General features: G+C 51.6%; 1 protein-coding gene across 3 annotated transcripts; it reads left to right on the plus strand.

Annotated features, from left to right (window-relative positions):
• Positions 1–3,319: 3,319 nt before the first annotated feature.
• SMAGP (small cell adhesion glycoprotein) lies at positions 3,320–27,432 on the plus strand. Of its 3 annotated transcripts, none has more exons than XM_058673092.1 (4): positions 3,320–3,476; positions 4,238–4,306; positions 26,320–26,408; positions 26,974–27,432. In XM_058673092.1, exons 2-4 carry the CDS (start codon positions 4,275–4,277, stop codon positions 27,150–27,152), a joined length of 300 nt encoding a protein of 99 aa, XP_058529075.1. In that variant the 5' UTR covers positions 3,320–3,476; positions 4,238–4,274; the 3' UTR covers positions 27,153–27,432. The 3 variants fall into 3 exon arrangements, with proteins under 3 accessions (XP_058529075.1, XP_058529074.1, XP_058529076.1); XM_058673091.1 differs by lacking the exon at positions 3,320–3,476 and adding an exon at positions 3,495–3,629; XM_058673093.1 differs by lacking the exon at positions 3,320–3,476 and adding an exon at positions 3,935–3,955.
• The last annotated feature ends 132 nt before the right edge of the window (positions 27,433–27,564 follow it).

Here is a 27,564-nt window from a genome sequence, read left to right on the forward strand (position 1 = left end):
TATCAGATTTCCCAATGGATGTCTCTAATACTAGGAAATGGAAATAATGTGTTTATATTTGTGAGTCCTTCTAGAATCTAATCCTGTTACTCTTCAAAGAGTCGCCATCAGAGACTCTTGGCTATGCTCAACAGTACAGGCACCCTTAGAACTGTTGATTTTAATCTCCTGGGATGCCTTTTTAAGGATTTTATTTCTTTTTATTGAAAAGGCAGATTTACAGAGAGCAGGAAAGAAGGATCTCTCCATTGGGTCACTCCCCAAATGGCTGCCGTTGCTGAAGCTGGGCTGATCCAAAGCTTGGAGCTTCTTCCAGGCCTTCCACAGGGTGCAGGGTCCCAAGGCTTTGGGCCATCCTCCCTAGCTTTCCCAGGCCACAAACAGGGAGCTGGATGGGAACTGCAGCAGCCGGGACTCGAACCTGCCTCCACATAGGATACCAGCACTTGCAGGTAGAGAATTAACCAATTGAGCTATTGTGTTTTGGGTGGGGGGGTGAGGGGGCTTAGGGATGCCTTCTATAACCTTTTCATTCAGAATCCCTGCTGGGAATGACATTCCAGGCTACTGAAAGAGTAGGGAAAATGCTGGCAACACAGATCACTTTTTTCCATGGACCTTGGTAATCTGCTTGGTACACCCCACCCCTTTTCTTCAACAAAATCCAGTTCCAACCTTTCGTCTCCAGGGCTTTCCCTGACCTCATCTCCCCGGAGACAACCTCTTTGGGGAGTATGTCAGGACTTTGGGGTTTCATGATCCAGTGGGTGAGGCAAGTACTAGCTGCTACAACTGGAGCACAGCTGACATGGCATTTTATTTGTACATAAGCCTCCTAAAGGATCCAGAAGGCAAGGGGAAGGGCCCCTGTGCTTATCGAGGGCGCACACTCTCAGCTGGGAACCTGACTGTGCACTGTGGTTGACTAAGGCTGTCCAAGGGCAAGGCTAGGACTGAGAAGACGGCTGCAGCTCGAGGTGGGGGGCTCAGAGGCAATCCTGTGAGGCAGGGAGACGTGAGTACCTCTTCTCCCTGGGGCCCCAAAGGCAGGCCTGCTCCAGCTTCGGAGCTTCAGCGTTTCATCCTTGGAGAACACTGGCAGCTCACCATCAACCTCGCATATACATATCCATGTGTAACTCATTGGCAATCTTGATAGAGGCAAGCCACACAGAAAACTCTAGAAGCATGACATATCCAGGGTAAGCCAAAGATTCCCCAGAAGACGCTGCTGCAGCCAGTATGACATGGCTTACGATGACAGCATCCCGTATCACAGTGTTCGTTCAAGTCTCAGCTGCTCCGCTTGCGGCCCAGTATCCCTGCTAATGCACCTGGAAAGGCAGCACACGATGGTCCATGCTGGGTCCCTGCCATGCGGGTGGCAGATGGAGTTCTATCTCCTAGCTTTGGCCTGGCCCAGGCTTGCCTATGGTAGCCATTAAGACACAGAACCGGGCCCGGCAGCGTGGCCTAGCGGCTAAAGTCCTCGCCTTGAACGCGCCGGGATCCCATATGGGCGCCGGTTCTAATCCTGGCAGCTCCACTTCCCATCCAGCTCCCTGCTTGTGGCCTGGGAAAGCAGTCGAGGACGGCCCAAAGCCTTGGGACCCAGGACCTGTGTGGGAGACCCGGAGGAAGTTCCTGGCTCCTGGCTTTGGATCGGCGCAACACCGGCCATTGTGGTCACTTGGGGAGTGAATCATCAGATGGAAGATCTTCCTCTCTGTATATCTGACTTTCCAACAAAAATAAATAAATCTTAAAATAAACCGATTTTCAAAAGTTGTGAAGGGATTGGGGATTTCACACAGTGGTAGATTTCATCTTGGGATGCCGGAATTCCCCGCCAGAATGCCTGGTTCCAATCTCACTGTCTCGGCCTCCTAACCGTCCACACCCTCGGAGGCAGCACGTGACAGTGCAAACGCTTGGATCTCAGTCCACAAAGTGGCCATTGAGTTCCAGGCTCCTGGATTGGGCCTGACCCAGCCCTGATGTTGTGGGCATTTGAGAAGTTCCAGTAGGTAGAACATTTTTCTGTTTACCTTTCAAGTAAAATGAAAATAAATTGAAAAACTGTTAAGGGCATAGCAGATAAAGTTGTTGCCTCTGATTCTGGCCTTCCATATAAGCACTTACGTGAGTCCTGGCTGTTTCACTTCTGATCTAACTTCCTGCTTGCGTGCCTAGGAAAGCGGAGGAAGATGGCTCAAGTTCCTGGGCCCTGCAGCCCATGTGGGAAACCCAGAAGCGCTAGCCCACCAGCTTCGGCCTGGGCCAGGCTTGGCCACTGTGGTCATTTGGGAAGACCACTGTGGTCATTTGGAAGAGCTGTAGCTCTGCCTTTCAAATATATGAATCTTCTTTAAAAGCAAAATAAAACCTTTTAAAGTTTGCGGGAAATGAATTAAAAGATAAAGTTGAAAGCCATGCTAATGAGGGGTCTTGCAAGAGCTCACAGAAAGTGCGTGTTATATATATATAAAACAATTACACATGGAGGTCCAGTATTTTGGCACAAAACAAACGTTGCTTTCCATGTCATTTTCCACCTGCCTACTAATTCATTGCAGGGACACAGTGACGGAGGCAGGTACTGCCCCCCAGGTGAGAGAAACAGCAGTGGCTTGTCCAAGATGACGCAGCAGAGCCCGTGTCCCACACCATTACGTCCTCTTAGTCACTCAGTTCCTCTGATTCATCCGGGAACACTTCCTGCCCTCACAGAAGTGAGTCAAGAGAGACTGCGAATATGACACTAATTCGTAGTTAAGTGGCAGTACTCAGCCTGGGCCAGACAGGCGCGGGGGGAGGGGTCGCCACGAAATGTCCTCACAGGCTTTGCCCTCCAGCCCCCCACGTTCCAAAGCCAACCTCGGAAATGTGTGATGTGAAGTCACACAGATCCCAGGTGCAGGGCTGGGGGGTTCCGAGCACGGCGCTGCCTCAGGTGGCATGAGGGACAGGCGGCCTACCGCACGGCCGCCGATGGCTGGGATGCATCACTTGAGGGAAGAACTGTGTAACGCGAGCAAATGGCACCGCCCGTTTGCCGCCGTTTGCCGCGATTCAAATCCCGGCCACCCTGGAAAGTCAGCCCGGGGTTCCGATCTCAGCCCCTCTGGTGGAGCCTCCGCGCCAGGGAGGAAGCGACTCCGGATGGAGAGCAAAGCGGCGGCCGCGGAGGGCAGGCGGCCCTTCCTCCCGGGGGAGCGCGGCGGCCGGGCGGCCAGAGCGAACCTGCAGAGGGCGGTTCGCTCCTCTTTTCCTGTCCCACCCAGCCGGCCCGGCCCCCCAGCCCCATCCCCACCCCTCGGCCCGCCTCGGCGGGAGAGCGACGCGCGTCCCTCGGCCCGGTCTCCCCCGGTCGGCCTCTCCCGGCCCCGCGCACTCGGCCGTGCCCGCCCCGGGTCGAGTTCAAAAGGACGCGCGGGGCGCCGTCGCCCTTCCCGGAGGCCCGTCTGACTGGAAAGGTGAGCACGCGGAGGAGGGGACTGAGGGCGGGCCGGCCCGGTCGCCCACACGCACACGACAGGAACTGAAACCGAGAGCGGCCGCGGCTCGGCGGCTTGGAACGCGAAGGGCGCCCCGGGACGCACGGCCACGCGTTCTCTCCGGGTGTGCGGGTAACGCGGGAGCGCTCCGAGGGGGCGGCGCGCGCGGAGAGCCGTCGAGGGGCTCGCGGGGCGCCCGGGCCCGCGGGCCCGCGGGCGGGGGGCGGTGCGCGCGGCGCCGGGACCCCCGCGGAAGGAGCGGCAGGGCCGCGTGTCGGGGGCAGGCCCGAGGTTCGTGGCCAGGCTCCCCAGCCCCGGCGCGGGTCCCGACCTCTGGGTCTCTCCTGACACCTAGTGGATGGCTCCACCCAGCTCCGCGCTCTGGGAGCCCGGGATACCGGTGGGCGGCGGCGGCGGCGCCCTGCTTGCCTGCCTTTGCTGACTTTTCTCGGGCTTTGGTGTGTGTTGAGGGCGCGGAACGGGGAGGGGGGCTCCTCTTGGGTGAATGTGGGTGGCCCGCTGGAAAGATCCTAAAGGGAACGCATCCCAAAGAACGTGCGATCCCCGGTGGGCTCTTGGGGCGAACTTGTGCAGGTACTCCAGGGGGGCACTCAGAAGGCTTTAGGACTGCCCGGGAGGGGGTGGAGAGGGGACCGTGGCTCCCAAGGGCTCTCTTGGGCTGTAGGACTGCTGCCCAGGGCCCCACCCGCCTCATTCAGGTCTTTGTCTTCTTCCTTCAGATCCGCCCCTCCCTCCAGTGCCTGACCTTTAGCCACGATGACCAGCTTCCCAGCCACACCTCCTCCTCCAGGTAGGTGAAGGCCTTTCCTAAGGCCAGTGCAACAGTTATTCAGCACCCGCACCCAAACCAGCCCCGCAATTCCGGGGAGTTTTTTGGGCCCTGGGAGCACGGGGCCGCCGGCTGTCCCTGCTGGCCCACACAGAGGAAGCAGGGGACATTGGAGCGTGTAGTTTTCCTATGAAGGCTCACGGACCTGGGCTAGCTCCTAGCCCTCCGCTTCAACCTTTGTGGCCTTGGTTTATGCAGTTACTTTGTAAGCCCAAAGCAAGGGCATTCCTTGGTGATTGCAGCTGTATGGGGGGTGGTGATTCAGTGGATGGAAGGTTTCATTCTCTTTCTGTCTCCCAACCCCTGGAGTCTCTGTAACTCAGATAAAATCTTAAAAAAAAGAAACTTAAGATTGGTGCAAGGAAAGTTGAAATACCTACAGGCTTTTTTCATACTGTGTGTTTTACGTGAGCTTCCTGCATGAATCTCCACATTTTTGACACCATATAAAAATAAAGCCAGAGCATATTGTTAACAGATTGAATAATTCCTAGCTGTGGCAGCACCCTCCACCACACACACACACACACACACACACACACACACGATTAAATACGGAAAAGGAATCTTCCAGAGATAACGGAAATACAACTTTGTGGAAAACATGCTAAAGATAGCTAAGCCGATTTCCTCAAATTGTACGGTAGGGAAAATCGGGCCTGCCTGAAGAGGCTCTTCATGGGGATGGCGTGAAATAAGCCATCTAAGGCCTCATAGCTGGAAAACACCAGGGAACATGGCGGTTGTTGCTAGATGCTTGCTAGAAATCCACCTTTTACCAAAAAACAGCATCCTGCCAGCTTTCTGCTTCCACTCTGATACCGGCCCAGTGGGGGTTCTACTCTTATCCCTGCCCCACCCCCCAGAGGGTTCTCACCGTGCATTTCAGAATCGGGCAGGGTGGGGCTAGCTGTCTCTCCCACGGTCTTTGGCTTAGGCCACTCTTGTTTCTTCTTTGGGTCTTAATTGTTTGTTTGAGAGGCTCCATTGCTCATTCCCAGTTGCCTGCAATGGCTGGCTTTAAACCCAGGCCAGAGCCAGGAGATGGAACTACAGTGCAGGTCTCCCGTGTGGGCGTTAGCGAGCTGAAGCAGCTGTCTGCCTGGCTCCCAGGGTCTGCACTGGCAGAGCAGGAGTTAAACCCGGGCCCCCCAGTGTGGGGCTGTGAGTGAGTTAACCACCTGGCTAAACACCCAATCTTATGCTATGGCTCCCGGTAAGGGCACTCTGGCTTGTCATTGGAACAGACATTCCCAGCTTTTGCCAATGTGGAAATGGAAATGACAGCCCAGCAGGAGCCCAAGTAGGGCATCTCTGACCAGTGCACACTGGCCGGACTTTTTGTGGTGAGATGGGCTCAGCAGAGGGAGAGAGATGTTCCTGCTCTGGAAGTCCAGGTAGAGGAAGTGATCCCCTGAGGTCACAAAGACTGGGTTTGCCCCCGCCGAGGGTGTTCAGGAGGGGAGGGCAGGGGACGCCAGAAGAAACGTGCCCGTGGGAGAAGAGGTGGTACTTTGGCAGCCAGCAACGGTTAGGACTTACACCAAAGGGAGCCATATTTTGTGTGTGTGTGTGTGTGTGTGTGTGTGTGTGTGTGTGTGTGTGTGTGTGAAATCTGACAAAATACATATAAAGCTACTGTTACTCTTGGAGCCATTTGTGTACTGTTGCGTACATTTGTTGCTGTGCAACCCTCACCACCTTCCAGCTGCAGAATTTTCTCATTGTCCCGAAGCGGCGCCTCACACGGGTTAGACACTGGCTCCGCAGCCCCCTCCCCTAGGCTCCTAAGGACCTCCTGCCTCTGCTCTGTCTCTGAACTTGGCTGCTCTTGGTAGCTCAGGTAGACAGTATCATACGGTGTGTGTCCTTCTGCGCTTGGCTTATTTCGTCGACTCCAGCATGCGTGTTGGAGCGTGTCGGGATTTCCCTCCTGCGCAAGGCTGACTAGTATTTCACGGCCTCTGCCTGTGGCATTGTGTTTACCCATTCACCTGTTGAGGGACATGGCTGTTGGAAGGCTGTTGTGAACATGCTAAGCATCTGTTGCAGTCTCAGCTTTCAGTTCGTTTGCGTGTCTACCTGAAGCTCAATCGCCATATCATGTGGTGCTTCTCTATTTTGAGGAGCTGTGAGACTGCTTTCCACAGCACCTGCACTCTTTTGCTCTCCTCCCAGCAACACACAAAGCCCCTGAGTCTCTTTGTGCCAGCGCCTGTTTTCTTCCGGGTTGGTGGGTGATGGCAGTCCTCGTGTATGAAGTACTATCTCCTTGGAGTTTTAACTTGAATCTTCCTAACGATGGGTGATCAGGATTGAGTGTCTTTGTGTGCGCTTGTAGGCTGCCTGTGTGTCTTGGGAGAGGAATGTCCACTCAATTCCTTGCCCATTTTTGACCCACAGGATGACGTGGTCACTAGGACACTTACAGTGCCCTACTTGCTGGGTAGAAGCAGGTGTCAGTTCAGGGTTAGGAATGGAAGAAAGAACAGAATTTGCAGCTATAGGAGAGAAGTGATTCCTTGAAGGATGAGCCTGAAGGAGGATCGGCCCTTCTTCCACACCTGCCGGGTACTTCCTGCCCCCCACCTCCCATCTCCCTAAAGCACGTAGCCTCAGGAACCTTTGCCATGAGGGCTGCACTGGGACTTTCCAGGCCCTTGGCACCTCTGCATTCTGGGCTCCTGCCTCCATTTCAAAAAAAAAAAAAAAAAAATCAGGAGTCAGACTTTACAATTGCATTTCATAAGGGAGAATGTGGATATTGCCATAATACAATGAATATATTTTTGTAATTCATAACTGACCTAACAGTCATGTATTTGTCACCTAAAAGTTAATCTTTTTTCCAAAGGAAGGAAAATCTTTCAGAATATTTGGCAGCAGTTGCTCCACCCCCCTTGCCTGCTGCCTCTTATTGCCCCCCATGTAGAAATGAGCGCCGTGGGGGGTAAGCTCGGCGAGGACCTTGCCCTCTTCCCACCAAGTCAGGCACAGCAGGCCTGTGCCCCCAGCTTGTCCTCGCTTAGCGTTTAACCTTACACCCGTTCCTCCCCACAGCCCTGTTTTAGTTTTTATTTTTTTCTCATTTTATATCAGCAAAGACTGAGGTTCTAGAGAGTCCAGAAGGCTTGGGAGGGTAAGAAAGACTTCCAAGGTCAGGTACTCATCATGGCGCAGGCAGGGTTCTGTGGCCAGTCTGATTGCCTCCAAAACCTGTGTTCGTCCTGATACGGTCCACCGCCTGTCTCGCTCTGCCCCCACCCCCTCCAGGGCACATGAAAGAGAAGGAGGGGAAAGGGGGCAGCATTGCAGGGCGGGTTCCCACAGCAAGGAGAATGAGGGGAGCCACCCTTTGTTGGGCAGGTCTAGAGCAAATAAGTAGGTTGGCAGACTCGGTGGCAACGGATCTGATGCCTTAGTGATAAGGGATTCAGTTTAACCTGGGAACAAGGGCCACAATGAAACCAACCAGTATCTGGGTTAACAAACAAACAAAAAAAAGGGAGGGGGGAGAGGGAGTGAACGAGTAGAATAGGTCCCGGAGGGCCTTTGCTGCTGCTTGGGATTGGGGTGGATCCTTGGGTCTTACTGTAGTCCCCTGCCCTGGATTCCCACCTACAATAAAAATCAGTGCCTTTGTCTTACCGAAGGGAGAAGGGAAGCTGGAGAGTAACAGGCCTATTCCTTCCTTTGGGCGAAGAGGCAGGGAAGCCGGGGGAGCAACAGGAGGCAAGGGGACAACCTGTAAGCTGCTTGCCCTGCTTTCATGTGAGGCTTCCTGCGCTTGGTTCACTTTTTCACTTCCTTTTTTAAGATTTACTTGTTTGGGCCTGGCACGGTAGCCTAGTGGCTAAAGTCCTCGCCTTGCATGCACTGGGATGCCGTTTGGGCACCGGTTCGTGTCCCGGCGGCCCCACTACCCATCCAGCTCCGAGGAAAGCAGTGCAGGAAGGACGGCCCAAATGCTTGGACCTCTGTACCCAGGTGGGAGACCTGGAAGAGGCTCCTGGCTCCTGGCTTTGAGTCTGGCCCAGTTCCAGCCACTTGGAGAGTGAACCAGCGAATAAGAACTCTCTCCCTCTCTGTCTCCTTCTCTCTCTGTCATTCGGCCTTTTAAATCAATAAATAAGCCCTTTTAAAAAAAAAACACAAAAATTTAATTAAAATTAAGCTTAATTTGGTGTTTACAGAAGATGTAACCACACGACCTGTGCCACCTGTTAATTGTGTTTTCCTCTAATCCTGTGCCAGTAACGCTGCAGTGTGCCACATTCAGCTCTTGGTGGGATGAATGTATGTCATCGTTCAGATCTGTGTCACTCTTGCAAACAGTGTGTTAGTGAACACCGTGTCCACTCTGCAGCAAAACTCAGAGACCCCCTCGCGCAGACAGTATCAATACAGCATTTACCTGCAAGGAAGGCGGGTGGCGTGCAGAACTCGGAGAGCTGGTAGTGTGTGCTGGTGCTGTGTGTGGCTGTGGTTTGAGTGTATCCCTGAGGCTGCGTGTGCCAGAAGCTTGGTCCCGTGGGCTGATGTGAGCAGTGGGGGGTCTGCCTTTGGGAGGCATTCATGCAGTCCTCACAAGAATGGGTTGTTAACAGAGTGGGGATGCTAGCTCTGCCTGCTTCTTCTGCGTGTGGTTACTTTCTTCCCATTTCTCTGCTGTGTGCTGGCCCAGCCAGAGTGGCCTGACGGAAAGAAGCCCACCAGATGGGGCTGCCTGACCCTAGAGTTTCAGCCTCCCCAAGAGCTACATACACCTCCTTCGTTCATTCATTCAAAAGACAGAATGACGGAGAGAGAGGGAGGAGAAACAGAGATCTTCCACCTGTCATTCCGCTATCCACATGGCCACGATGGCCAAGACTGGATTTCTCACTTGGGTCCCAAGCACCCAGGCCACTGTTGGCCGCCTTCCCAGGCACATTAACAGAAACTCGGATCAAACCATCACCCCAGTGTAGGATAAGGGCATCCCCCACGGTGGCTTAACCTCCTACTCCACACCATTAACCCTAAACCTATTTTCTTTCCTTTATGAGATTCTCAGCCTCAAGAGCCTGGGCAGCAAAAAGTGGAGTAAAGTGGGAAGAACCGTAGTGTGAGATGTGGAACCCAGCTCACCGAGCTGCTGCTGGCCTGCCTGTGATTGTTGTTTTTCTGACCTGTTCAGCATGAGAACACCGCCCTGCCTACAGCGCATGCGTGAGGTAGAGAGCAGATGGTAGCTGTTTTATGAGCCCAAAGCACAGGGGCTGGAGTGGTGGGGCAACGGGTTAAGCCCCAGCTAGTGACAACAGCATCACGCGTCGGAGTTTCATTTTTAATTCCAGCTGCTCCACTTCTGGTCCAGCTTCCTGATAACGTGCCTGAGAGAGCAACAATGATGGCCAAGTAGTTGGGCCGCTGCCAGCCATGGGAAAGACACGGTAGAATCCTAGAATCCTGGCTTTGGCCATATGGGAGGGAACTGGTACATAGAATCTTGCTTTCTCTCTGTGTCAGTCTGTTTTTCAAGTAAGAAATGAAGCCCCTTATTTTTTGAAGACAGAGTTGCAGAGAGGAAAGACAAAGAAGTCTTTCATCTGCTGGTTCACTACCCAGTGGCCTGGAACTGAGCCAATGTGAAGCCAGGAGCCTGGAACTTCTGGGTCTCTCACATGGATGCAGGGCCCCGAGCACCTGGATACTCTGTTGCTTTCCCAGGCACTTTGGCAGGCATTTGGATTGGAAGTGGAGCAGCTGAGTCACAAACCGGAACTTATATGGGATGCCAGTGCTGTGGATGAAAGCTTGGCTTTTTACATCATGGTGTATGGTAAGCTGGCCCCTTTTATGTATTTATTTATTTTTATTTTAAAGGCAGAGAGCGGGAGAAACAGAGGGAGATTTTCCATTCACTGGTTCATGCCCCAAATGCCTACAAAAGCTGGAGGTAGGCCGGGTGGAAGCCAGGAGTTTATAACTCTGTCTAGATCTCCCACCTGGGTGACAGGCACTCAAGTACTTGGACACTCTTCCACTGCTTTCCCAGGCACACTAGCAGGGAGCTGGATTCGAAGTGGAGCAGCCAGGACTTGAACTCATCTTTTATAAACATGGAATGCCAGTGTCACAGGTGGCAGCTTTACCCGCTGTGCCATGTCAGACCAATCAATCAGCCTTAAAAAAAAAACCTTGATAAATCTAATAAGGTTATTTATTGATGTCAGTTGTAATTTTGATAATCCTGTGCACCCTAGCTCATTAGCTAGGAATTTATTTTGGAGGACACTCTATGACCTTTAAAATCTTTTCTAAATTTGGGAAGCAGAGAGACATACAAGATCTCCGGTTCACTGGTTCTCTCCTCAGAAGGCCACAGCAGCCGGGTCTGGGGCCAGGCCCAAGCCAGGAGCTCAGTTCAGGATCTACGCTGGTGGGAAGTAAAAGTCAGGAGCCTGCATTGCAGGAGATGGGCATCTCAGACAGCATCTTTACTGCCAGACCAGATGCCCACCCATCAATAGTATTAGGTTTTAAAGAATAGTTGCAGAATAGTACAGAGTTCCCAAATACCCCTCAACCAGTTTCCCCTAATCTCACCAACGTATGGGACACATGGTTCGTGAAAACCAGGAAACACATTATTATTACCTACAGCCTTTATGGGCATTTCATCCATTAGAAAATTTGGTTTTGAAGAGGGTTATGATAGACCCCCTTCAGTTGATGAAATTCAAATTAGGCTAACAGGCGTCCTGACAGTTATTGAGTTCAGCCCTCTCTTCGGTGCCTGAATTCTTCTGACACCCGTGAGGCATCTGTCCGTGTCGTGTTTCCATCTCCCTGTGGCTCCTACAGTTCGTCCTCTCACACACACCGTCCTTGACCTACTACAGGACAGAATTCAGGTCTCAGACTCCACCTCAGTTCTCTCTGGGCTTGCTTTATCTGATGTGTTTTGCCTGCTCACTTCAAAAGCACCTGGGGCACATATTTGCCATAACTGTTAGAAGACGGCTTGGGAGATACCAGCATCCCATGTTGGAGTGCATGGCGTCCAACCCCACCTCTGCTGCTGCTGGCAGCTTCCTGCAGTTGCAGACGCTGGACGCAGAGGTGAGGGCTCTCACTGCTGGCTCTGTGCCACCCAGGTGAGAGACGTGAATTGAGTCCCAGGCTCCGGGCTTGAGCACGGTGCAGCCTGGCCATTGCAGGTGTTTGGAGAGTGAACCAGTGGGTAGGAGTTCTGTGTGTGAGTGTCTTCTGTCTTTCATTCATTTTTTTTTTTTTAAGATTTGTTTATTTTTATTGGAAAGTCAGATATACAGAGAGGATGAGAGACAGAGGGGAACATCTTCCGTCCGATGATTCACTCCCCAAGTAGTCACAATGACCAGAGCTGCACCAATCCCAAGTCAGGAGCCACGAGCTTCTTCCAGGTCTCCCACACGGGTACAGGGTCCCAAGGCTTTGGGCCGTCCCTGACTGCTTTCCCAGGCCACAGGCAGGGAGCTGGATGGGAAGTGGGGCCGCCAGGATTGGAACCGGTGCCTATATGGGATCCTGGCGCATTCAAGGTGAGGACTTTAGCCACTAGGCCACCGCACTGGGCCTGTGGGTATGTTTATTATTATAAAACCTCACTTTAGGAAATTTGTAACATATAGGAAAGCATATAGAAAGGAATAAAAATAATAATAAAAAAGAATAATTGGCCCAACGCGGTAGCCTAGTGGCTAAAGTGCCAGGATCCCATATAGGCACCAGTTCTAATCCCGGCTGCTCCACTTCCCTTCCAATTCCCTGCTTGTGGCCTGGGAAAGTGGTAGGGGATAGCTCAAAGCCTTGGGACCCTAGAAGAAGCTCCCGGCTTTGGATCAGCTCAGTTCTGGCCGTTGCAGCCACTTGGGGGCTAAGACAGCGGACAGAAGACCTTTCTTTCTGTCTCTCTTTCTCTCTGGATATCTGCCTTTCCAATGAAAATAAATTTAGAAAAGAATCACTGTGAATTCTGCAACCTGACTGTGGTCCTGGCGCGACTTCCGGTCCTGCCTTTCCAGGCGATCACGTGCTGCTGCTTGCCATGGCTTGCCCCTTGGTCTGTAAGCGTTCTCTTAAACCTTGTTCCATTTGGCCCCTTTCTCCCACCACTTGGCATTTGCAGTCAGGAGGCATCTGTGTTTATCAATGTATTAGTTGCTGCTGTGGCTGGGGGGCTTTAACAAAGCTGTCCAATCTTCTGTAAGCCCCCGGGGACCTGCATTTACCCAAAGCCCTGCTATACCATGCCTATAGAGGAGGCACCAGTAAAAGGCCCAGCAAAATAGATCTTGCAAAGAATCCGGTATTCAATATGTGCGGAAAAATATATATGTCATAGGAAAAAAGAGATTTTATTAGACTCTCTCATGCTGGTTTTATGGTTTAGTATTTTTTGTGTGGTAAATTTGGCCCTGGCATGGTTGACCTCACTATCGATCCAGAAACAGCTAAGAGGAAGTGAGTGTGTAACGTAGCCATGAAGAGGCCTGTGTGAGTTCAGTTCCCAGCTCCGGCTGCTGGTGCCAGCTGCTCACCAGTGAAGGTAACAGCAGCGATGGCTCAGGTGTTTGAATCCAGGCCACCCATGTGAGGAAACCCAGATTGAGATTTCTGGCTCCAGTCTCAACCCGGCTCTGACAGTCATGGACATTTAAGTGGTGGAAGAGTGAGTCAACCAGTTCTCTATTTGTCTCTCTCAAAAACAAAACGAAGGAAGGGCTGAGGAAAGCCAAATCTCTGTGAAGGAGCCTCTGGACTAGCATCGCCCCATTTTCACTGCCCGCTTAGAGCTGGGCCGCATTTGTCTGTGTGATCCAACAGTCTGGCCCAGTGTTGGGTGACAAGGGCCTGCCTGCTTGTAGCTGTGTCTGAGCCCCTGGTTGACAAGGCAGAAGAGAGTTCCCAGCTCTGTCTTCCTGAGGCCGCTGTGACAGCGCAAACAACCATCCTGCTTCCTGCCAGCCAAGCCGGCTGTGTCGGTACCAGTCCCGTTCCTTCCAGGTCATGACTCCAGCCCCTCTGCCCTCCTGAGCCTTGTCGCTTGCTCCCTCCCGCCTGACCATTCCAGTCCGTACAGTTAGTCCTCTCACCCCAGCCTCCCCCTGTTCTAGAACCCCTCCCGCCATGTCTTCCTCTCACTGCTTACCTCTACAGCAAAACATCTTGGAGCAGTTTATTTATATTCTGCCACAGTTCCTCTGCTTGCGTTTCTGCCGTGAATCCAACCCAAACCACAGGTTTATTTTCAGCACTGTGCCCAGAACTTCTCTAACACCCATGGCCCTCAGCTAGGCCTCTGGCTGCACACTCCTCAAATGCTAATGCTTTTTTCTTTCTTTCTCTCTCTTTCTCTCTCTCTCTTTTTTAATTGAAGCAGAAATAGAGAAGCAGAGTTCACCATTAGATCCATTCCTTGGAGGCTGTGTCTGCTCGTGTGCCTGGGAAGGTAGCACATGACGTCCAGCGTGAGCCAGGCTGAAGCCAGGAGCCAGGATACATGATATCTGGTTCCTTCGAATCTCCACGTGGGTGGCAGGGGCCCAGGCACATGAGCTACATCCCGCTGCTTTTCCAGGCTCATCAGCAGGGAGCTGGATTGGAAGTGGAGCAGCTAGGACTTGGAGCCAGTGTCTGTGTGGGATGCTGGTATTACCCGCTATGCCACAGCCCTGACCCCTCCACGGCTTCCCTGTAGCATCGTGGGCTCGGGACATCAGTAGTGTGATATTTGGAATTTGAGGCAGTGTTGAATGAGGATTTGTATTGAACAAGCTCGCCAGGGGATGCTTGGACACAACTGAGTTTGAGAAGCATTGCAAAATACACCTCCAACCAGGCTCGGCCCCCTCACTCGCTGGAACGCCACAGCCACCTAGGCCCCACTGTGCAGCCCCCTGACAGTCTCCTCTCCTGCTCTCCTTGCTGTCTGCAGTGCCATCTTGCTGCACCGTTAACGTGCCAAGCATCCGGCCACAGGTGCTTTCACTTCAGCCCTGAGTTGAACTTGCTTTGCTTTCTGTCTGGAAAGTTCCTCATCTGTGTATGTCTTTACTCAGTCACCTCAACAGTGAGGCTTTCCCTGGCCTTCTCGAAGTTATAACTCTCTGGGGCCAGCTTGGTGGCACAGCTCGTTAGGCTGCTACTTGCTATGTCTGTGTGCCAAATGGATTCCTGGATGCTCCACGTCTGGTCCAGCTCCTTGCTCATGTAGCTAGGAAGGTTGCAGATGTTGGCTAGCCAGAGCCAGGAGCCAAGAGCTTCATCTGGGTCTCCCACGTGGGTGGCAGGGCCCAAGTACATGGTTCCATCTTCCCTCTGCTTTCTGAGGTGCATTAGCAGTAAGCTGGACCAGAAGTGGAGCAGCTAGGCACAGGCAGTGGCTTCATCAAAATACAACACCAGCCCCAAATCCATCTTTGTTCTAAAGGGGCCATCATAGGTCCCAGCACGATAGCCTAATGGCAAAGCCTAATGGCCTTGCATGCCCAGGATCCCGTGTGGTTGCTGGTTCATGTTCCGGCAGCTCCACTTCCCATCCAGCTCCCTGCTTGTGGCCTGGGAAAGCAGTCGAGGATGGCCCAAAGCCTTGGGACCCTGCACCCACGTGGGAGACCTGGAAAGAAGTTCCTGGTTCCCGGCTTCAGATTGGCTCAGCTCTGGCCATTGTGGCCACTTGGGGAGTAAAACAGCAGACAGAATATCTTTCTCTCTGTCTCTCCCTCTCTCTGTATATCTGCCTTTCCAATAAAAATAAATAATTTTTTTAAAGTGAGAGGCATCACTTGAAATACTGGTGTCCAAATGGGCGCTGGTTCCAGTCCCGACTACTCTGCCTCTGATCCAGCTCCCTGCTAGTGTGCCTGGAAAAGCAGCAGAGGATGGCTCACATGCTTGGGCCCTGCACCCATGAGTGAAACTTGAAAGAAATTCCTGGCTCCTAACTTCGGTCTGGCCCAGCCCAGGCCGTTGCAGCCGTTTGGGGAGTGAATTAGTGAATGGAATATTGCTATCTTGTTTTCCCTTTTTCTGTTATAAGTGAACTCTGAGTTCACTGCATCAAGTAAATAAATAAACACCTCTTTGAAAAACAATTGCAACTCCATCCATGTCCCAACTCCCTATCCACTTCCTGTTTGCTTTTCCACCCTGCTCTAACATCTATCTTTTCCTTATGTATTTCATTGGTCTGTCTTCATCCTGTAAGTTTATTAGTTGTGGAGAAAGGACCTTTTTTGTGTTAAAATGGTACATAATGTCACATTTGCCACTTCCAAGTGTGCATTCCAATGGCACCAAGTCCACTCTCCCTGAATGCACTCCCCGTCGCCGCCATCCACGCCCTAACTTCATCATCCCAAATGGTTGTTTTTAGCCAGAAAACCAAGAAGCAGTCCTCTTCCACAGCTGACACTGTCCCCGTGAGCACTCGCCCTGCCCACACCCTGACAACCTGCGTGTCACCTCTCTCACACCCTCCTGCTCTGTGTGTTCAAATTGTTTTCAATATATTTTCTTTTTCTTTCGAGAGGCAGAAAGAGACAAAGGGCATCTCCCTTCCACTGGTTTATGCCTCAGACGGCTCGGCAGCCAGGGTTGGGCCAGGCTGGGCAACAGAAATTGAAATCGGGTCTCTGTCTTTTTAATTTAATTTTTGAATTTTATTTTATTTTTATAAATATTTATCTATTATTATTGGAAAGAGAGATTTACAGAGAGGAGAGAAAGTTCTTCTATCTTCTGCTTCACTCTCCAAAGTGGCCTCAGCGGCTGGAGCTGAGCCGATCTGAAGCCAGGAGCCAGGAGCTTCTTCTGGGTCTCCCATGTGGAGTACAGGGCCCAAGGCTTTGGGCCGTCCTCGGCTGCTTTCCCAGGCCACAAGCAGGGAGCCCGATGGGAAGTGGAGCTGCCGGGATTAGAACCAGTGCCCATGTGGGATCTTGGTGCATGCAAGGCGAGGGTTTAGCTGCTGAGCCATCACATTAGGCCCATTTTATTTTAATATTCTTATGAAGTTGAGAGGAATGAACACGCGTGTGAGCCTCCTGTTAGGATGGGGAAGGGCGAAGTATGGAGAAAGGCAGGAGGACAAATGTTTCAATTTTTTTTTTCTAAAGATTTTGGTTATTTGTTCACTTATTTACTTTTTTATTGGAAAAGCAGATATAAGCAGTGAGCTGGATGGAAAGTGGAGCAGCCGGGATACAAACCGGCACTAGTAAGGGATCCCGGCGCATGCAAGGCGAGGATTTTTTTTTTTAAGATTTATTTATTTTTATTACAAAGTCAGATATACAGAGAGGAGGAGAGACAGAGAGGAAGATCTTCCATCTGATGATTCATTCCCCAAGTGAGCCGCAACGGCTGGTGCTGCGTCGATCCAGAGCCAAGAGCCAGGAACTTCCTCCAAGTCTCCCACTTGGGTTCAGAGTCCCAAGATTTTGGGCCGTCCTCGACTGCTTTCCCAGGCCACAAGCAGGGAGCTGGATGGGAAGTGGAGCTGCCAGGATTAGAACCGGCGCCCATATGGGATCCTGGCACGTTCAAAGCGAGGACTTTAGCGGCTAGGCCACGCCGCTGGGCCCAGAATTTTTTTTTTTTCCTCCTGTGTCTACAGAGGTGGGGAAAGGGAGGGGGCCACAGCTTACTGTTAAACTGTATCATACCCCAGGATGGGAGTTGGTTATTTGATGATGCCTTAGACTCCGCTGTGGGGAAGAATGTTCCTAGGGTCTTAGTTGATTATTTTGATAATTCTAAGATATCATTAGCTGCATTGCACCAGAGTTAAGAAAATCTTTCCAAGGTCTCTTGGCTGACTAGGTCCTCCTTAGTGTATTCACAGACCCAAACACTTGCTACAAAGCTTGACCAGGAGAGTGGCCCAACCTGTTCTGCTTTCCATCCTTTGACAAGGCATTCAACATCCTCTGCTGATCTAGCTTTCATGTCCCCTGGGTGCAGCTGGACATGCTGTCCACTAAACAAGTCTCAGCAGCAGAGGAGACCCAGTCCCAATACATGTACTCTAAGGTCGTATCACATACACTGCAACTTTCTCTGTGACTGGAGTCTGAGTCTAGAAATCTAGCTGGGGAGCCCCCCAAAAAACCTCACCTAGAGTGACCTCAAACTTGATTCTTGTGTGTGCCAGCCAGTGCAGGGTCAGGTTCGGTCTGTTATCTGTACCAGCCAATGCACATACCTGTAGTAAATGCAGCTGCCTGGTCACATCTGCCCCTGGCCCAAGTCTCATGTGAACTGATAGGTGCTGCAGCTTAGTCCAGTCTTCATGGCAAGCACAGGCCTGGTCTTCATGCATACCAGCAGGTGCTGCAGCCTAGTCAGCGTGACCCCCAAAACCTACCATTGGGCCTGCCTCCAGCCCCGATTTTTGCATGTACTGGCAAGTGCTGTGGCCTAGCCCAGTCTGTCCCATCCCATTTGGCACTTGTGCACACCATGGATGCTGCAGCTTAAACTCAGCTGGACCTGCCCCCAGACCTTGCCCCCACACACGCTAATGGGTGCTGCTACCTTGACCATCCTGGCCTGCTTGCAGCTCAGGCCCTCGTAGTCACCAGTGGGAGCTGCAGCCCAGCAAGGGAGTGCACACAGTTCCCCTACCAGATCCCCTCTCAGCCCCAGATCTTTTTTTTAAAAAAAGATTTATTTATTTTATTACAGTCAGATATACAGAGAGGAGGAGAGACAGAGAGGAAGATCTTCCATCCGATGTTTCACTCCCCAAGTGAGCCGCAATGGCCGGTGCGCGCTGATCCGAAGCCAGGAACCTGGAACCTTTTCCAGGTCTCCCACATGGGTGCAGGGTCCCAAAGCATTGGGCCATCCTTGACTGCTTTCCCAGGCCACAAGCAGGGAGCTGGATGGGAAGTGGAGCCGCCAGGATTAGAACCGGCAGCCCGTATGGGATCCCGGCGCGTTCAAGGCGAGGACCTTAGCCGCTAGGCCATGCCGCCGGGCCCAGCCCCAGATCTTGTACCTGCAGGAGTATTGTGACCTGGCCTGACATGACTCAAACCCAGTCTTGGCACTTGCCAGTGGGATTGCAGCCTACCCTAGCCTGACCCACCCCCAGTCCTCATGTAAACTGGCAGGTATTGCAATCTAACCCAGCCTTGCCCTCATCTTTCCTTGCTCTCAATGTGGCATTGTGTGCTATGGACTGGCCCAGCCCACACATGCTGGTAGATGCTGTAGCCCAGCCTGGTTTGGCCTGCTCCCAATCCTAGCTCTCAGGCTCACCAGTGGGAGCTGCAGCTTAGCAGGAGAGTTCCCCAAGTCCCCTACTAGGCTCTCTCCCAACCCCAGATCTCACATGTGCCCACAGATACTGTGGCCCAGCCTGACATGGTTTGCTCCCAATTTTGGCACTCACTGGTAGGTACTATGGTGTAGCCCAGCTGGCCCACACCCATCCCGGCTCTCACCAGGGGGTGCTACAGCCCAGCCCGGACCACCTCCAGACCCAGCCTCTCATGTGAACCAGTGGGTGCCCTGGCCTTGTCCAGTCTGGCCAGCTTTCATTTCCAGCCCACTGTGCTGCAACCTTGCCCAGCTTTGTGTGACCTCAGCTCTGGCTCTCACATTCACCAGTGGGAGCTGCAGCCTAGCAGGGAAAAAGTTCCCCTACCAGGCCCACTCCCAGCCCTGAATCTTACATGGGCTGGTGGGTGCTTCAACCCAGCCTGGCATGGCCCAGTAAGTATGGCCCGCTCTTACTGGCGGATGTTGCAACCTAGCCCAGCCAGGCACTATCCATATCCTGTCCTGGCTCTCGTGTGTTAGCAGGTACTGCAGCCTGGCCCAGCCAGGCTTGCCCCTAGAGATCCAGGTCTGTCTTGAGGGTGACAGGAACCTAAGAACTTGAACCAACACCTGCTGCTACCTGGGTGTGGCTTAGCAGAAAGCTGGATCTGAAGCAGAGAAGCTGGGAGTTGAACCGGGCACTCCCTCATGACATGCATGAGGTATCCCAAATGCACCAAACACACACCCATGTACCTTTTTGGTCTTCTTGTTTGTTTGTTTGGGTTTTTTGGTGTGTAAAGACTGAAATCACATCCTGAAAAGAAGGTGGTGCCTTGCAGAAAAAACAGGATTGGAAGAAAGCACTAAAAACTTACAAAACTTTGTAGCCAGAACCCTCATAAAGTAACAACCTCAGTAAAAGAATACTGCAGAAAGACAGGCAATGTAGGTCAGTCGGTGTAATTCCCACTTACACCCACACCCCATATCTGAGTCCTGAGTTGGGCTGCCAGTTCTGCTTCCAGTTCCTGCTTGCTGTTGATGTTCATCGTGGAAGGCAGCAGGTGATTGCTCAAGTACCTGGGTTCCTGCCACCCATGTGAGGCCTTTGGTTTCAGCCTGGCTCCGCCCCAACTATGTAACAGACATTTGAGAAGTGAAAAGGAGCAGGTAGGAGACCTCGCTCTCATCTCCGATGCTCTGCCTTCCAAATAAATAAAATAATAAATTTATTTCTTTTTGTTTAAGTATTTATTTTTATTTGAAGAGCAGAGTTATATAGAAAAGGACACAGATCTTCCATCTGCTCTGCACTCTCCAAATGGCCACAAGGGCAGGAACTGGGCTGAGAGCCAGGAGATTCTTCTAGGTCTCCCGCATGGTACAGAGGTCCAAGAACTTGGGCCATTCTCTGCTGCCTTCCCAGGCCATAGGCGGTAAGTTGGATTTATTTATTTTTATTGGAAAAGCATATTTACAGAGAGAAGGAGAAACTGAGAGAAAGATCTTCCATCTGCTGGTTCACTCCCCAAATGACTGCAGTGGCCAGAGCAGAGCCAATCCAGAGCCAGGAGCTTCCTCCAGCTCTCCCACATGTGTGCAGGGTCCCAAGGCTTTGGGCCATGTTCCACTGCTTTCCCAGGCCGCAAGCAAGGAGCTGGATGCGAAGTGGAGCAGCCAGGACATGAACCAGCGCCCATATGGGATCCTGGCACTTGCAAGGGGAGGATTAGTCAGTTGAGCCAATGTGCTGGCCCCCACCTTTATAACTTCAATTTGAACGTTTGAGGAAAGTTGTTGCGTTGCCTCATTTCCCTTCATGATTGCCTCTTCCTCCCTATTGGAGAAGAGCAGTGATGGGAAGGTTTAGGATAAAAGTCTTGCTCGGACTTGTGGTCTGGCCTTGGCTCCAGCCACTGTTAGGTACTCGTGTGGGATCTGTTCCTCAGTTGTCCTTGGACCCCAGGGGCCAGGTCAGCGAACAGGAAGTCCTACTGTGAAGTGACCAATCCTTTTATGTATAAGACACTCACCATGAGGCAGAGTGGATCAAGGGTGAGTGTTAGGGTTAGGATCATTTGCAGTCTCCTGGCTGGGGGCAATCTTCTTCCCTCCCGGATACTGTTTCCAGGGTCTCCTCTGTTCTCCAAACCAGGAGGCTACTTCAATTGGTTTGTGGGAAAATGAAATTAAAAGTTTAGGTTAGTGTAGAAAAATTTTTTTCTTTCTAAAATTTGAGAGAGAAAGAGAAACGTATTGAGAGAGGTCTTCCATCAGATTCACTTCCCAAATGGCTTCAATGGCTGCGACTGGACACCCCCCCAACACCCCATCCCATGACCCAAGAACTCCCTCTGGTCTCCTGTGTAAGAGGCAGGCACCCAGGCATTTGTGCTTTTCCTGGCAACACTAGCAGGGAGCTGGATCGGAAGAAGAGCGGCCAGGACTTGAACTAGGATATGAGGGGTTTCAACTAGTAGGTTAATGCACTATACCACAACACTGGTCCTGGTGGCAAAAACTTGAAATCTGTTTCTAGCTTTTTCTTGGAATGTGTTTCCCATGAATTTTTTGAAGATGCCAGGGCACTATAATTCAGTTCTGTGGTAAGGTCCTGGGTACTTCCCGTATCCATAACACTGCCGCGTGAATGGCAGGTGCAAAGTAAGTCATCGTTGGTTAAGTGAACTGAAATAACTCGTCTTTGGGTTTCCACTTCTGACTTCCATTGATCTTCTCAAGGCCCTGTGAGTCTTAAATTTAAAGAAGGCAAAACAGCGCGTCTATGCAGAATTCCCATTGAGTGGCAGGGAGGAGAGCAGCCTGGGGACTCTCTGGGAGGAAAGTGCTTAAAAGAGGAAGCCAGCAGGGGTGGGGAGCCCATGAGGAACACCAGGGCTTCCCCTTGATGGAAGGCACAGTGTGGTGTACCTGGACTCAGAAATGACCGCCATCGACCCAGCCCACACACCAGGGCTGGCCATGCAGGTGCAAGGTGTCTTCCCGGGAGGCCAGGATCACTGAGTGTCACCTTAGCTGCTTCCCACCACAGGCTGGCTTTAACAGACCAAGAAGCCAAGCTGCCAGGAGAGCAGGATTCATTCAGAGCATCTGGCAAAGCCACTTGAAGAGTAATTTGAGTAGTAAATTAACTGTAGTGCGCCTGCGTTGTTTGCCAGTGTGCAGACATGGAGGCAGGGAGCTCTCCAATTCACTAGTCACCGCCCAGTATGTCCAATCCAGGTCTCCAATGATGGGACTGCGGGCAACTACTATGACCTTTGATGTGGGATGCGGCATCCTACATCACATTTTTGTTAGGATTTATTTATTTTTCTTGGGAGGCAGATATACAGAGAGAAGGAGAGACAGAGAGGAAGATCCTCTCTCTGCTGATTCACTCCCCAAATGACCACAACGGCCAGAGCTGAGCTGATTTGAAGCCAGGAGCCTCTTCCAGGTCTCCCATGTGGGTGCAGGGTCTCAAGGCTTGACCTTCCTCGATTGCTTTCCCAGGCCACAAGAAGGGAGTTGGATGGGAAGCGGAGCTGCTGGGATTAGAGCCGGCGCCCATATGGGATCCCGGAGTGTGTGAGACAGGACTTTAGCGCTAGGCCACCGTGCCAGGCCCCCAACATCACATCTTAACTGCAGTGCGAGAGGCCACCCCTGATGATGTCTTTTATCTTCACTGTAACTGCAGCTTGATTTAAAGTAGTAAATGTGAGTAACGGATGATGATGGATGCATGAATCAAGGCCTCAAAGCAACTGAGTGGACTGCCAGTTTAAAGAAAGAATGGTGGGTGGGCCCAGCGCCATGGCCTAGCAGCTAAAGTCCTCGCCTCGCTCGTGCCAGGGTCCCATATGGGCACCTGTTCTAATCCCAGCAGCCCTGCTTCCCATCCAGCTCCCTGCTTGCGCCCTGGGAAAGCAGTCAAGGATGGCCCAAAGCCTTGGGACCCTGCACCCATGCGGGAGACCCAAAGGAGAATCCATGCTCCTGGCTTCAGATTAGCTCAGCTCCCGCCATTGCGGTCACTTGGGGAGTGAATCATTGGACGGAAAATCTTTCTCTGTGTCTTTCCTCCTTTCTGTGTATCTGACTTTGCAATAAAAATAAATCTGTTTCTTTTTTAATTAACATGATATTGAGTGACCAACATGTTAGAAAATGCAAGTTCTTAACCACATCCTGTAACTACTTCCTTGGTATCTCAATTTTAGTATATATGCAACCAGCTGCTATAAACCTTTTTTTCCCCTAAGCTAACATGTGTTTGAATTTAACCTAAATCAGAGTGGCACAGGAACAGTGGAAGGATCAACACTAACATCCATCATATATATAACAGCTAAGTGCAAACTTAACATCAAAGTTTTTATACTGTTACATCTTGTTTAGCCTTAACAGTCATAAATTGCTAAAATTTTGGGGGGGGGGGAGAAAATTAAGTCATAATTTAAACTTTGCAGTATATAGTGATTAAGCTTGGTTTTACAGCACTTTGCATTTTAACAATTGAAGAATAGCAAAGTTTTAGGTAGGTGAGCAGGGAAATCCCCAACAATCCATTAATGAGGAAGAATTTAACTCTACGTCCTACCTAGTAAAGTCCAGGAGAAGCAAATAGGGAGCCTGACCAGTAAGTACAGGCTGAGCGATTATAGGCTAGTTGGCCTTTTCCCTGGCTGTTCCGGCCTTTCTATATCTGTATCTATGTCTCTCTCTGTCTATCTGAAAAGCCAGATGGGAAGCCTGAGCAGTGAGGTCCAAGCTGCATGATTATCAACTAGCTAACCTTTATTAGTCTCTGTCTATCTGAACTAATTTTGGGGCTCACAAGCAACCCTGATGGTCGGTGTAAGAGAGGGCTGGGAGCCAAGGCTGGAACTAGATAAGGACCAGAGAAAGCTCCTCTCCTGAGTCCAAAAAGAGATTTACAGCCCTTTTATCTCTGAGTGCCATGCAGGGCTCCTGAGTGTAGTTCTGATGTCAGCAGACCCTGTGAGAGGGTTTGGGGTTGCTACCATCCTGTGTGGGAAATCCAATAGGAAATGACTGACCTCAGAGTTCTCAGCCTCCGAGGGCATTCATATTCCCTGTGATCTCCTAGGCGGTCGGGATACGGTTCTCAGTGTCCATACTGACAATCTTCAACGAAGTATCCATCGCTTCTGTGGCGAAAGCACCTGGGAGGCTTCTGGGAGCCCGGGACTAGGATACAGACCTCCTCTTCTCCTGATCCACCCTGAGATCCCCTCCTGCTCTGTACACACAACCTCCTTTTAAGAGGCTGTCAGGGTTGTTCTTGGATCCCACAACACATTTCTATGGCTTTTCTAATGTCTAAGGCCGTTAAGAATTTGTTATCTATAAATAATAAGTTACACTTAAAGTCTTCCTCCAACATTCTAAGAAGGTGGAGAATTTCTCTGCACTCCTGACCTGTAGTGGAACCAGAGGAATATTAAACAAATTTAGTTTTTCAGTTCTTAGAGGCAGTTCCACGGGGGTTCCACCTTCTCCAGGGGCAGCGTTGTATTCAAGGGAGTTGCTGCACTTCCGAGGTCAGATGAGCCATAGTTTTGAGGATCCATCAGGAAATTCTAGGGACAAGAGCATAACCTTTCCCACAGATTTAAAAGAAGAATGGTGGGAAAGGGTTTGGCCTGGCCTTGGAGGGGGAAGTGATACAGAGAGCTCACCTCTACTCTGCTTTCTCTGTTTCTGTTTGGTGTGTGTGTGTGTGTGTGAGAGAGAGAGAGAGATGAAGATTGATTTGTTCAAAAGGCAGAAACGTAAAGAAGAGAAAGAAGTCTTCCATCCAAATACCTACAGCAGCCAGGACAGGGCCATGCTGAAGCCAGGAGCCAAGAACTTCATCTGGCCTCCCACACTGGGTGGCAGGGGTGCAAGTATTGGGCCATCTCCTGCTGCCTTCCCAGGTGCAACTGGCAGGCAGTTGGATCCAAAGTGGAGCAGCCAGGCAGCCCAAGTGTGTAATCTGGGTACAAGATACTGACATCCCAAGCGGCAATTCTACCCACTGCACCACCACCCTGGCCCATGCGTTTTTCTGCAGACCACCACCATTTTTGATGGAGTGTCTCTAGTCCTGGATGGAAACCTGTGCAAGTCAAGGCTCTGGCCAGGGTTACACTCCACTCTGTGCTCTGGCCACGCGAGTCTCTGTGTCTGCTTGTCTCACATATAGTCCCACATTGGGCCCGGCGCGGTAGGCTAGAGCTAAAGTCCTTGCCTTGCACGTACTGGGATCCCATATGGGTACCTGTTCGTGTCCCCGCAGCCCTGCTTCCCATCCAACTCCCTGCTTGTGGCCTGGGAAAGCAGTTGAGGACAGCCCAAAGCCTTGGGATCCTGCACCCGCGTGAGAGACCCAGAAGCAGCTCTTGGCTCCTGGCTTCGGATTGGCTCAGCTCCAGCTGTTGTGACCACTTGGGGAATTAGTGGACAGAAGATCTTCCTCTCCTCTCTATATCAGACTTTCCAATGAAAATAAATAAATATTTTTTTTAAAAAAAAGAATATGTCCCACCCTTGCACTGTAGCCTCCTGGCTTGCATTGCTCCCTGGGGTGGCCACTCCCAGTGGGGTAGGGTGCCTGGCCAGGAGGCAGTGGGTGACCAATTCACCTCCAGGGCTGGTCCCCTGCTCTGCCAGCCTGTTTTTCCCCCAAGATACCTTTACCCCCCAGTAACCTCTACTTAATTGTTACCTTTTGTAACCACTTGGTGAAAATGCTAATTAGGGAAGAATTGAAGGGCTTCCTGTGCAAACATTTCCAGGGACTTTGGGAGAACTCCGGTTTATGAATGTCTGGACTTTAGGAGTGGATGGCTTGGGGGAGCGAGGAGGGAAAAGCCCAGAAGAGGAGGGGGCGGGGCGGGATATATTTTTCTGGAAAGGGAGGCCTTGTTTGGGGACCTTGGAAGCAGCCACACCTGTCTTGGGGCACCCAAAAGTCAGCGGGAGAGAAGTTTGTTTACTTGAGCAGTGTTTACAGTGTTTGTAAGGACATTGAAGACAGTGCACCCACCCTGCTTCGTCATGTACATGTACAGACTTGTCATCGATTCCATTTTGTAGCGATATGCATTCCTGCTAAAGGCGCATCCCTCCCGATGGCCTGGAGCATGTCCAGCTCTGGAAGGACTTGTTTTCCATTTGGCCAAAGACAACGCTGATGTCCAGAGACGGTTAGGCCATCCTCTCAGGGTCAGACTCTGACAAAGACAGAGCTGAGATTGCAAAGCTGCCCTCATGACCGCTCCAGAGTCCATGCTTCTGCTCTTTTTTTTTTTTTTGAGATTGATTTATTTTAGAGGGAGAAACAGCCTTTCCATCTGCTTGTTCACTCCCCAAGTGGCTGCCAAGGCCAGGGCTAGACCAGGCCAAAGCCAGGAGCCAGTAACTCCATCTGTCTCCCACATTGGGTGCCTGGGATCCAAGCCCTTAGGGCCATCTTCTGCTGCCTTCCCAGGTGTAAAGCAGGGGCTGGAAGCAGGGCAGCACTCCAGTGTGGGATGTGGTATCAAAGCAGTGGCTTAATCCCCCTGCACCACCAGGACAGCCCAAAGACAAACTTGTGAATAGGGAAGAATATGGTAACATGAACAAAGGATTCACCCTCTTTTCCTTCCCTAACTTTCCAGAAGGACTGCTGACAACCCCAATTCTGCAGGGCCCCGGGACCCTATCCCCAGAAGCTGAAGAAGCCAGCACAGCACTCATTGCAGGTAATTCCGGCTCTGAGCCGAAGCTGGGAACAGGGCAGACTGAAACTCCCCTGTGATGAAGTGTCCCTGTTCTAGAAGGGAGTACAGCCATTAATGGGCTCACTCGTGCATGTAGGTTATCAGCCAGTAGTTTGGGAGCAGACACAGGTGCCTGTAGATACTACACTGGGGTATGTGGTGGAAATGGGGACATGCATAGTTTTGAGTGTGGAAGAGGTGGAGGATGAAATAAATCTCTACAGGAGTTTGTGTGCTGTTCAAGATGCCTTCCATTTGCCGGGAGCTATTGTTCCTCTCCCGCCTGTCTGTCGTCACAGGCACTGGGTCGGGAGGGAGTTGTGTAGGAAATCAAACACATCATGATCTTAGCTCAAGCACTGACAGACTCTGGGTCTCACGTCCCATGGAAAGTGGGCTTGGTGAGGCCGCCCATGGGGGGATGGAAATGGCCATGGACTTGTTAAGTGGATCCTTGCTGACTAAACAAGATGATCCTCAAGAAAAAAGTGAGGCAATCATGTGACCTGGGTGGCCCAGTCCTGAACCGTCTCTCTGTTTTTCCAAGTTGTCATCACCGTGGTCTTCCTCACCCTGCTCTCAGTCGTGATCTTAATCTTCTTCTACCTGTACAAGAACAAAGGCACCTACGTCACCTATGAGCCCGCAGAAGGTGAGCCCAGCGCCACAGTGCAGGTGGAGAGTGAATCAGCCAAGGGCACAGAGAAGGAAGAGTATTTCATCTGATGACTCCTGGGCCCTGAGCAGGATAATCCTGCCTCTGACTCTTTTCTCTGGAGCCAGCGGAAAGCACTGATGTGGGCAACATCAGGCTCCTTCCGGGACACGGGCCCAAGTGCCGACATCGATGAATCCAGGGACGTGGAGGAAGCTGCCTGTGCTGTGTCTACCCTAGCACCCGTGTCACCGAGTGGCCCAAATGGGGACCATTGGAGCAGCTGCACAGTCTTCACTTTTCTCACAGGTTGAAGAGAGTGCCAAGTCAGGGCCACTGGCTGCTCCCTGCAGTTCCTGAAGGCTGGCTCCCACAGTGCGGCCTGGCCAGGGGCGCGCGACACGATGGAGAGAGCTCAGTGAGCTGGAGCGCCCTCCCATCCCTTCGTCTGCGCTCTTCCTCACTCCCTGACGGCCTCAAACT

Source organism: Ochotona princeps, chromosome 15 (assembly GCF_030435755.1).
Source record: "Ochotona princeps isolate mOchPri1 chromosome 15, mOchPri1.hap1, whole genome shotgun sequence".
Taxonomy (NCBI): domain Eukaryota; kingdom Metazoa; phylum Chordata; class Mammalia; order Lagomorpha; family Ochotonidae; genus Ochotona; species Ochotona princeps.

Bases quoted from the DNA above. Each gene is read 5' to 3' on its own strand.
- SMAGP (XM_058673092.1), top strand. From the start codon at position 4,275: ATGACCAGCTTCCCAGCCACACCTCCTCCTCC. The intron at 4,307-26,319 runs AGGTAGGTGAAG...CTTCCCTAACTT, and splicing joins CCAGCCACACCTCCTCCTCC to TCCAGAAGGACTGCTGACAA. The intron at 26,409-26,973 runs GTAATTCCGGCT...TGTTTTTCCAAG, and splicing joins CAGCACAGCACTCATTGCAG to TTGTCATCACCGTGGTCTTC.